The 11,746-nt window shown below is 36.1% G+C and overlaps 2 protein-coding genes across 6 annotated transcripts in view; both read right to left on the bottom strand.

The window, feature by feature from the left end:
• LOC106869724 (toll-like receptor 13) overlaps window positions 1–11,746 on the bottom strand; it is a 231,605-nt gene that overhangs the window by 202,359 nt on the left and 17,500 nt on the right. Inside the window, exon 1 of one of the 4 annotated variants that reach the window (XM_014915576.2) lies at window positions 626–761. The exons of the other annotated variants lie outside the window; for them this stretch is intronic. The gene's annotated coding sequence lies outside the window, so the exon portion shown is untranslated. Of the gene's footprint in view, window positions 1–625; window positions 762–11,746 lie in introns of those variants that run through there. 4 annotated transcript variants of the gene reach the window in all.
• LOC106869735 (toll-like receptor 13) overlaps window positions 7,121–11,746 on the bottom strand; it is an 11,139-nt gene continuing 6,513 nt past the window's right edge. For both annotated transcript variants that reach the window (XM_052966170.1, XM_052966169.1), the window contains one exon: window positions 7,121–10,028. In XM_052966170.1, the coding sequence (XP_052822130.1) occupies window positions 7,933–9,936 (2,004 nt within the window). In that variant the 5' untranslated portion in view covers window positions 9,937–10,028 and the 3' untranslated portion in view covers window positions 7,121–7,932. The remainder of the gene's footprint in view (window positions 10,029–11,746) is intronic.

Genomic DNA, 11,746 nt, shown 5'->3' with positions numbered 1-11,746 from the left:
AGTTCGTTCGTTTTGGTCTCTACTGGAAGATTCTTGTCCTAGGCCTCGCCCAACGGAGCTGAACTCGCAACCATATAGTTGCAAAGCGAACTTTTGAAACATTACCACTCCTGCGATGCACACACACACACACACACACACACACACACACACACACACATACATACATACACACACACTCACCATACATTCACACACGCACACACTCACTCTCTGTCTTTCTCCCTCTCATTCTCTCTCTCTCATAGGAACATTTATAATTACATACAAGTATACATCTAACAATGAAACTCATCTCGTTTGAAATGTAGTCAATAGATACAATAAAAAAGAAGACGATCAAAGAACCATTTTGAATCATAGGGTTTCTACGTTGCCTGGACCATATACTCAGCCCGTGGAACTAAACGCCTGTTTGTCAGGGATTAATCATTTTTGCCGGTTGAGCGGTCTGGATCAACGTGAAATGAATTGTTTACTTCAAGAAAGAACGTTGCATTGCCCGGTTCAAGAACATCAACGCCAATTAAACGATCATGTCTGAAACACCCTCAACACTAATCCTAGCACTTTTACAGTAAATACAACACCATAATGTAAATTTATCAGTTAAAGTTTCACTTACCGAAAAAATATATATGGAGCCATTATCAACCAGTAACTGTATTGTACACAACAATGGTGATAATGTTACCAGTTTATTGCTGCATACCAACTCGGTGACTGAGTTTTAATATTGTTTTCGATATAGGAAGCAAAATATCAACAAGGACTTTAATCAATTAATGTTAATGATCACATAAAGAGAAGTTAAAAAAAAAAAAAAAGCATTTGTACCATCCCACTAATTAAATATGCCAGTAATTACTAATAGATAGGTTTTATAAAGTCCCAAGCCCGTACGTTTTGACCTGCATTGCAGCTTCTATCAAAATTGACATCAAATATTTATGTAAGAGTATTAGACTAATGAAATACTTTAAACGAATTACGTATTGGGTGAAGGAAGTTGTATGTAAAAACATGGAAAATATAGCACCATCTACCCATTATTAAGGGGTCGGCTTTGCCTTTCTTTCTTGCGGGATCGATAAAATAAGAACCATTTCAGTTTTCGTGTCTATGTAATCGCTGTGCCCTTTGCCCTGATATGTCAGGCCTTATACCAATACTTGTAACAACTATTAGTATTACCATCATCAACATCGTCAAACGTTATTTCTAAGATTTCCGTTCCAGCTTCTATAATTAGGCAAACATTGACCTATAACTGCTTCATGCGTACTTGAGGATACATTGCGGTGAGCTGGTAGGATCGTTAGCACGACGGCGTTTCGTCCCTTGTTACATCCTGGTTTCAAATTCCAGTGACATTGATTTTACCTTTAATGGTCGAAAAGATCAGTACCAATGCAGCACTGTGGTCTACGCAGTCAAGGTCTATGAAATTGGTGGCCTTCTGCCAAAATCGGTTAATATTAGTAGTAGTTGTATATAAGGTGGTGAGCTGGCAGAAACGTTAGCACGCCAGGCGAAATGCTTAGCGGTATTTCGTCTGCCGTTACGTTCTGAGTTCAAATTCCGCCGAGGTCGATTTTGCCTTTCATCCTTTCGGGGTTGATAAATTAAGTACGAGTTACGCACTGGGGTCGATATAATCGACTTAATCCATTTGTCCCCCCCCCCTATGTTTAGCCCCTTGTGGGCAATAAAGAAATAAACGTTAACACACCGGGCAAAATGCTTAACGGCATTTCGTCTTCATGTTCTGAGTTCAAATTCCCTCGAGATCGGATATGCCTTTCATCTTTACAGGATCGATAAAGTAAATACCAGTTTTTTAGTGGGATCTATGTGACTGATATACCCAATCTTCCGAAACTGCTGGCCTTGTGCCGACATTTGAAATCTTTATTACTGGCAAATCGGCACAGACATTACCATTTTTCTGACAGGTGCCGACTGGATATTCTGAATGTGGACATGGATAAGCCTCATCGGCACATCTATATCGTATCTACTGCAGGAGTTGATGTAGTCGACTCCCACTTCACTGTTAATTTATGGCCTAGTGTCTATAGAAGAGACGATTTTAGTTATTATTATTGAGTGAGAGAGATATGCATGCTATCAAAGTGACACTGGGGTATGAATATACGAAAGTAATATCCAATCATGACAACCCATCTGGTAATGGTACACCAGGCACATGTACCACAACCATATGATTGCGACATAGTGAGCTAATATTAAACCTAACAACGTATGACCTTGCAAGTGAGGCAAAGATTTTTTTTCATGTCTTGTAATTAATCCTTATCAAAAGGTCCCTGACTAAGGTTTAAGGATGATGAACGAAACACCCATGTTTCCAGATGTGACTTATTCAAACCCCAAAGAATTCCTCTCAACACATATTTATGGTGCTCCCCTACTACTCCTACTAGTGATCGGAGATGTACATATTGTCAGCCACTAAGAGATATTCCCAATAATTGTTCTTTTCGTTTTCCACGAACTTTCGACCACTCTGACTAGTTCCTGGTATTACTCAGTATTTTTGATTTCTATGCTATCAACTTTGTTATCATTGGAAATTGCAAAGCCTACAATATTACGCTATTTATTTTTATCCTCTATAATGATATCTGGTCATCATATGTCACTATCATGGACAATTGTTATGAGAAAGTTCCATAAGTCACCTTAATACTTGTTCTGATATTCTGGTTCTTCTCGCTGTCCCCTGTTCACGTTCAAGAGAAACCTCTAAATATAATCAATCAAGGAACCCCATAGATAAAGGATGACGACCGAAGTCACCATCCCTTTTCCAATTGTTGCTCTACAAACTAATCTAAGAATACGCCAATAGATTTGTGAGCAACAGTTGGGAGCAATTACGTTCTTTTCATGGTCATAGTAATTCTAAATGCCATTCCTTCATTGGTCCTTCATTGGGTGTCTCCATTATGAGGAAAGCTGAATCAGTCATGTTATTCTTTTATTGCATTTTATAGTCTTTTCCCTTCATTCTCTTCATCTTCTATGTCAATCCCCAAGCAAATTGTTAACTTTCTTTATAATGTCACCCTCATCATATTAATGCGTCTAATAAAAGACATCACCATCATCACTATTATTATTATTATTATTATTATTATTATTATTATTATTATTATTATTATTATTATTATTATTCAGTAGTTTTATTTTTATAAAGTGCTTTCACTTCACTACCGAGCGCAGCTCTGTGTGCCTTGCGTATGTGCTGAGAGTTGCTGTGATGCTCTCATGGTTTCTGTATTGAAAGTGTTTTGCGTAGGATGTGTGCAGTGTCCAGTAATGCAATTTTCTGTATGTTATATATACTTGTAAGTCCTGATGTTTTTGTTATGTATTTGTCTGTCTGTATGTCTGTATGTATTACGTATGTGTGTATGTATGTAGTCATACGTGCCTGCGCACATAGGTACGCCATGATCCATACACACGCAGACGACCGTCTATTCATATGAAAAGAAAATTGAACAAAATAATATGACCACTTGCTTATTCGGAAATTTGTAATTTTTTTTATGATAATCAAACCAAATGTTCATTTCGAGTCACTCGCCCTGTCAGTATTTCTGCTAAATGTGGTGAAAATCTGTTCTTCTGTTTTCCAGTAATTTTGCAAACGAGTGATTGCAGCACCCTTCTTTCACTTACGTACGCAGGATAATAAACAAAGTAAGACCTTGCAGGTGGGGCACAGTTAGAAATTTCTTCAGCCCGCATAGCCCTTCTCGCTTAAAAGGTCTCTGAATAAAGGTTGTTTAAGGTTGATGAACGTAATATCCATCATTCCAGAGGTGAATTATTCAAATCCCAACGAAATTCTTTCAACACATGGCTATGATGCTGATCGTGATTAGAGATGCGTATGTATACACACAGAAATCTACAGTTATTCTATCTAGATTACAAGTTCAGGTTTATTAGAGATGCGCATATAGCCAACCACCAAGGGACATGCTCTACTGATGAAGATCAAACAAGTGACATATAAATGTTTGGTATTGAGCAGAATATTTGCTGTGGCCCATCTCTTACAGCAAGACAAAACACATACATGATAAAACAACTAATCAATTAAGATGAGAAGCCGTGAGAGTCAATGATCGGTATTGCCTTAGCGCGGCGAGCTAGCTAAATTGTTAGCACACCGGACAACATGCTCGGTTGCATCTTTCTACCTTTACGTTCTGGTTTCAAATTACGCGAAGGTTGACGATTACTTTCGTCCTTTTGTTTTCGATGAAATAAATACAGCTCAAGTATTTGGGGTTCGTTGTGATCAACTTTCACCTCGCCTCAAAAACATTGCTGGTCTTGTGCCAAAATTTGAAATAACTATTATTATTCAGTTTCATTAATTTTACAGATACACAGACAAACAAAGACGAGTGATTACAATACCCTGCTTTTGCAGGGTATTGTAATCACTCGTATTAGCATGGTTAAGAGCGCGGGCTACTAACCCCAAGATTCCAAGTTCGATTCCAAGTAGTGACCTGAACAACAACAACAACAACAACAATAATAATAATAATAATAATAATAATAATAATAATAATAATAATAATAATAATAATGTGGAATCTGAAGACGAAAACAATACCTATTGCCATAGGTGCCCTGGGAATGACAGCGAAACGGGCTGATTACTACCTAGCTCAGATACCAGGAAACCCCAAAATGGCTGAAGTTCAAAAGATAGTGCTCATGGGAACTGCCCATATCCTACGTAAAATACTGTCTATGTGATCTCAAATTTTAAAGCAAACACATAATTTTCTTATGGTTTCTTAAACATTCACTTGAACAAAACTGTACAAATCCAAATATATGGTACCCTAGGCATAACACCTACATGGACTTCTAACTTGTTGTCTCTTGAGGTCTCTGGGTGAGACTTGGATCCAACTTGTACAAATGCAAAACAAAAGTCAAACATAAAATAATAATAATAACATCGAAAATGCCTTAGGAATGATAACCCAGGTTCGAAATTTCCCCAAGACACTTGATGAAGGCTGGAGGGTATATCAGCCGAAACGTTGTGTTAACAACAAACACGATGAGGACAAATATCCGTCGAATGTAAATAATTTAAATAATGTAAATAATGAACTATTATTATTGTATTGATAACTCGCTATTGATGTTAGAAACGATTTTGTTTAAAGACATCGTGAGAGCAAGTCTTCTCAAATTTAAGTATTTTTGAGGATACTTGCAGGATAAAATCTTTGCATACTTCTGCAGGTCGACAATGCGATTGAGTGTTGTTCCAAATGCACCAATTAATACAGGAATAGCTGTTCCTAAGTTTGCAAGTTCTCTGTTACCCCCACCTTTATCATCATACGGTATTGGAAACTGTTTGATCTTACACTGTGAATCGTTGTCCTTTAAAATATGTACAAGAACTTTTGCATATTACAACAGTACCTTTTCTACCTCATCTATCTCTGTAGCTCATAGATGTCTCACCTATAGAAATCTCATCTGTTCTCTCGCTCCCTTGTGCATTCTTGCTCCCCGCATCAGTCTCTCCCCCACACGTCACTCTATCTTTCTCTCTTTTTATCTCTTTCTCTCTTTTTCCCTTTCTCTCGTTCCTTCTCTCTTTTTTCATACACAACAATGCACACATAAGGTAGAATACTGAAACGCATTGATTTAGTTTCCACATAATTCCGAAAGTATTACATTATTTTCTTTCATTTAAACAAATTTCCAGTATTAATCTCGAAAAAAGGAAGACCGGTGCATGAAGGTGAATAAATGTAACATTTCTTGCCAGTGAGAAATTCAGATATCTCCACTTTCACCATAACATATCTCCATTATTGTCACACTGCCTTCTGCGCATGCGTGCTTATAGTTGGTACTATTGTAGTCACGTGAACAAAGTCTGAGCTTGATCGTGCTATTTTTTCTTTCTAGCTTTGCTAGCAATGTGCACCAAAACAAACAATGGACAATGATCCGATTTCGCCGATCGTTAGTTGCGTCAGGTGCTAAAATTCATCGGCTTTTAGCACAATAACAGGACAGTGAACTATCGTATAGAAGTGTGTGTGGGTGGATAGAGAAGTTTAAAAGTAACCGGACAAGCGTAATGCACGGAGAGGGATCAGCACGCCCGTCAATCTCTACCATTGCCGAGAAGATGGTAATGGTGAATCAGCGAGTTATCATCCATGAGGTAGCTCCTTCTCTGCAGATTAGTCCTTGACCGCTACAACAATGAGAGAGAGGAATGTTTGAGCATAATAGTCACAGGAGATGAAATGGGGGTTCATCATTAACAGGCAAAATCTAAAAGACAGAGTATGGATTGCAAATATCCTGGCTCGCAAGCGACGAAGATATTCAAGACTTAGTTGTCCGTGGGAAAGGCGATGCCAACCATTTTTTGGGACTCAAAAGAGTCTATACTAGATGCCTGATAGAAAAGGGCTGTACGATCAACAGTAAAAGATATAGGGCTTTGTTGGCCAACAAGCAGAAGCCAGCAAACGCCGAGGCCTATTGTCAAAGGCGGTTTTATTGTTGCACGACAACGCACGCCCACACACTGCCGCCCGGACCGTTGAAACCATTAACCAATCGGGTTTTGAAGTGCTGGAATACGCTGCCTACAGCCCAGATCGCACCCCGCTCAACTATCATATCTTTGGGTCGCTCTACAGGTGAAGATGTGAAGGAAGTGGTGCATAAATTGTTGCAAGACTAACCGAAACCCATTTTGTTGGAGGGAATGCGCAAGCTTGTCGACCGGTGGAGCAAGTGCATCGGAAGGGAAGGAGACTATATAGACAAATGACGTACTTGTTCATCCCACAGTTTTTGTGTAAATACAGTGAAAAAACAAGAGTGCTTATAATTTTTGAGTCTCCCTCGTATACATACGTGTATAAACGTGTATACATATACGCACACGAACACATGCACACACATATACATATTCATAGAAGAGACACACACTCGTATATATATATATATATGTATATATATTGATTTATTCATTTATTGGTTTACAAATTCAAGATACAATTTTCACACATATTTAACGCTTTTCTCTAAAGCATACGTTTATTGTGTTCTAAAACCAGGTTAATAGTATCTGTATGTTGAAGTGAAATATTAATATATAATAGAATAATATAATAAAACTATATATATGTTATCCGCAAGCGAAAATTTACCAAAATTACCTGGAACTGTAATTATATATAAAAAAGTATAATTTGATAATCTACATTTAATTAGTATTATATTTCTGCATTTGTTATTGTAGTAGCGTGTATTGTATGTTTACAAGGAATTATAAAACATTTTTGAAAATAATGATATTTCATATGTGTGTGTCGTTTTATTATTTTTATACAAATTTTACAACACAGTGATGGATAAATATTTCAAAAATACATGCACATGCACTACTGTTTATTCAAATAGTGACTTTGGAATCGTGTGTAGATACTCACTAATACGAAACTGTATGCCATAAGAGATTATAGTCTTATTAACTTTCGTTTTGTCATGAAATATATTTAGAATTGCTTTCATAGAATCAAACGTTGCTGTCACATTTGTCACTAGATATCTAAGCATTTACAATGCTGTTCATCGGAATTTGAGCAGTTTAACCGAGGACTAACTTGACTGTTAGGTGTTGATACATGAATTCATCTTTTCTCATAACAACATCTAAATAAAATATATTCAGTTTTGTTTTCTTTCCGAGCTTTTCTCTATTTGAATGTGTGCTGATGCATTTGTTTGTCTCTTTTCGAATGAAGTCATTACACTTCAGTTCTAAACCTCATTATCGGTTTCATTTTCGTTCAGCTGTCTTATAAATTGCTCCCAAAATATTTATTCGTATTTACTTTCATTCGGCCATTTCAAGAACGTTTTTTGATTCATTAAATCAACAAGACTTTCCGTTCGTAAATTCGACGGAATTTCATTTAACAAAACAGGAATAATAATATCGTAATGATCTTTTAAAATTTTTTGCTGGGCAATACTTGCTTCAAACTGGCACCAGCTACTCTGAGAAAAATCATTTGACAAAACTAAAACAACCTTACGGCTTTGTTGCATGCTGTCTACGATATTATCAACAGTATCGTTTCCAACTACAACGTCCCTCTCATGTAAACATAAACTGAAATGGTTTTCTTCTTCGATAATGGGTAACAATTTATTCACAACCCAGTTGACATCAGCACTACAGTAACATACAAGAGCATCATGCTTATATTGGACTTCATTAACGAGTGTTTTGTATTTTCTCTTTCTTACTAATGAGTGGTATAAACAGAAACCAATAGACCATTGTTTTTCATATGATAATATTGCGAAAAATACAAAAATGACAACCAGTACGGCTATAATTCCCCCAAATATAGCGATAAAAGACGTTTTCTTTCTATTTTCACAGTAATCCCAGTTTAGAGAAAAATTTTCCAAAGAAATATGGTGAAATGTATCCGGAATGAAGCACCGATAATTTCTGTAATTCTTCAATCTACCTGCATTTTCCCGTGACCAGTCTCGAAACCAGAGTGCTTTGCAGTCGCAAACGAACGGGTTGTTTGAGAGATCAATATTCAGTTTCTCGTTGCTGAATAGTAAATGGGAAAATAATTCTTGATTAACGTACCGAATTTTATTGTGCTTTAACTCAAGTTTCTGCAATACTCTCATAACTGAGCAATTCGGTTTGTTCCATTTTCTAACATTTGTATAACAAATGGAAAGTTCTGTAAGATTATTCATATTACAAATCGCATCTGGAACTTTACTAAACTGCCCGTCAGTAATCATCAGATTTTCTAGTTTAGTCAATGGCTTCAGTAAATCGTTGGGGTATATGTTACTGACATTTTTCAGAATCAAATTTGTTAGTTGTGGACATGACTTAAATATCGCAGACGGTTTGCCTTCGTTAATAACCACATGAATGTTATTTAGCTCCACCGATTCCAATAATTTGAGTTTGAAGATGTTTTGCTCAAATCTTAAGATATGGTGCTTATGAGATAGTAAACTTAGTGCTCGTAGACATTTCAATTCCTGAAAAACGTTCGATTTTAAAAAAAAGTTATCACCAACATAGATTCCCAAAGTCTGTAGGTGCTCTAGTCCTATGAAAAAGTTGCTGTTTAATTGATCATAAAATGATAAACCTATGAATAACTTTTCAAGTTTTGGGTAAAATATAAATCCAGACCCGTTTTTAAATTTTGGCATATTTGAAATTTCATTATAATAGAAATCTAGATAAGTCAAATTAGGAAGATATCCCCAACTGGTAACTGAGGTAATACCGTCTCCTGAAAGAACAAGTTGATCTAATCTATCTATACCATTGAAATAGCTGCCATCAAAATGTACCATATTACATTCATTGATGAAAATATTTGAGACGTTAGTTCCTCTGAGACCATCAAATATATCTTTATTCAAATTTTCCAGTTGCATTTCAGCTAATACTAATTTTTTTGTAGTCAGTGGTAAACCAAACAGCATATTTCTTAATTCCGGAAGAAGTAACTGAACATTAATAAGTACGAATTCTTGTATATACTTCAAATACGTAAATACATCATTAGTAGATGTCTTAAGGAAGGTAGACCTAATTAACAAATGTTCTAGTAAGGGCAGTTCTGTCAAATTTTGAAAGGTTTCATTGTCCAAATTGTCAATGTTTAGATCTGTGAATGTTACAGCTATAGTGTCAGGCGGAAATTTTGGAACAAAAGTGCTTCCTTCACATGACCAACTCCCCTTTCTTAAAACGTGACATTCTTCCGCTTCACCACATGAAACATGAATAATCAGGAAGAGTACGCTTAGAGTCAAGGAATTCATTGTGCAGGAATTTAGTTACGACTTTGAATGGGTTGATGTACAAAGCTTCATTTTGTTTTATATATTTCAGGTCGTCAGCATGTCATCTATATCTGAAATAGTTCAAACGAGACACTACATTTAAGATTACGAAAGAATTTATATTACAAAACACTAAAGCTAAACCACATTCGGACAAAAAAGCATGTAATAAACATATATCAGTGAATCCTATGAGCGACAATATTTAGTATATAATATGTTAAATTTTAAAGTCAGAAATATGATTCTTGCTCTAGATCTAGAAGGAAGAATGTATAATCTATTTTTCCAAATCTATTGATAATGAAGAATGTTGACAGGCACACAAGGTTAATAATCTCAGTAGAATATAATCAATTACATCGACCCGCACCTACATTTGTCTGGCACTTGATTTTCAGACACAAGAATGATGAAAGGTATAGTAAGTTGTCTTTGGGAAGAGGTATACACTTAAACGCAAGATCTCCACCCGTTGTGACCTCATAAAATTTGCTTCAAACTCTGCCTTTTGAGAGTGTTGGATCCCATGATGACAAAAGAGCCGCAACTCTTGAAATATGCATGTACACCAATTACCTAATCTTCAACCGTCGATCGTTTCACTTACGTAAATGCTTTCGTATATGACATTTCAGAAATGTCAATGCTATTTGTGAATACTATTGAAAGTCTGTAGAGAAAAGCTTATCACCAAAACAAGGCATCATATTGACACAAATTTTATTACACTAGGAAATATATTACGGCTACAAAACGAAATACTGCATCCTTGCTGGCAATTATATATTTATACACACGCACTCACAGGCACACATTACACACACACACACACACACACACACACACATATCCTTATTAATAAAGTCGGGAACAAAATATAGATAGATATCTATTACAAACCCACGGAGTCGTAATAGTACCTGCCATTTGATTCTTGCCACCCGAGACGCACCAGGATGAATATCCCATTCTGTTTAGCCAAAAGAATATGCACAATAGTATCAGACACAATCACCCGTTACACACGACTCCAGGAATAAAAAAACACACTCATCAATAGGAATTACCCACAACCCTTAATCAACAATAAGATCCAACGAGTCCTTAAATTAAATACACAAGAACTTAGACAACCAAGACCAAAGAAGGAAGAAAAATTGAAAACCCTGCCTTACACAACCCACATAAAAATGAGGCCTTCAACACTATACTCCACAGCACAGCTCTAGTCAAGAGAGACCCAAAGATAAATCAAATCCTCATAACACACAAAATCACCAAAAGTAAGAGGATTTTAACCCAGGGCAAATTTCACTCAACACTAACCACAAAGCCGACAGTAAAAAAGTGCGGGAGACCCAACTGTGGGATCTGTACCTATATAATAGAAGAATCAGAATATCGATTAGAACAAGGCCAACATTTTACCATAGAAACTAACTTTACATGTGCATCGGAGAATTTGATTTACTTAATTATATGCGCGGGATGCAAACGCAGTATATTGGGCACACAAAGAAACAGCCTACGTAAGAAGGTGGCGGTGCACAAATCTCAAATTAGAATTCCGGAATACAGGAAAATACCTGTCACACAACACATAGATAAATGTACATACAACAAATTTACCGAATTCATATTTTTCATAAGGTTTTTCAACAACCAAAACATGGAAAACAAAATCATTTTTTAAATGTATCTATATAATGAAATTCAAATGTACCGAAATTTTAAAAAGTAGCATTTTCGTTGTTGCTTTTCATATATATATATATATATATATATA

The sequence above is a fragment of the Octopus bimaculoides genome, chromosome 3 (assembly GCF_001194135.2).
Source record: "Octopus bimaculoides isolate UCB-OBI-ISO-001 chromosome 3, ASM119413v2, whole genome shotgun sequence".
In the NCBI taxonomy this organism is placed as follows: Eukaryota; Metazoa; Mollusca; class Cephalopoda; order Octopoda; family Octopodidae; genus Octopus; species Octopus bimaculoides.
Note: the sequence above shows the minus strand (reverse complement) of the source record. Positions and strands in the feature narration are given on the sequence as shown.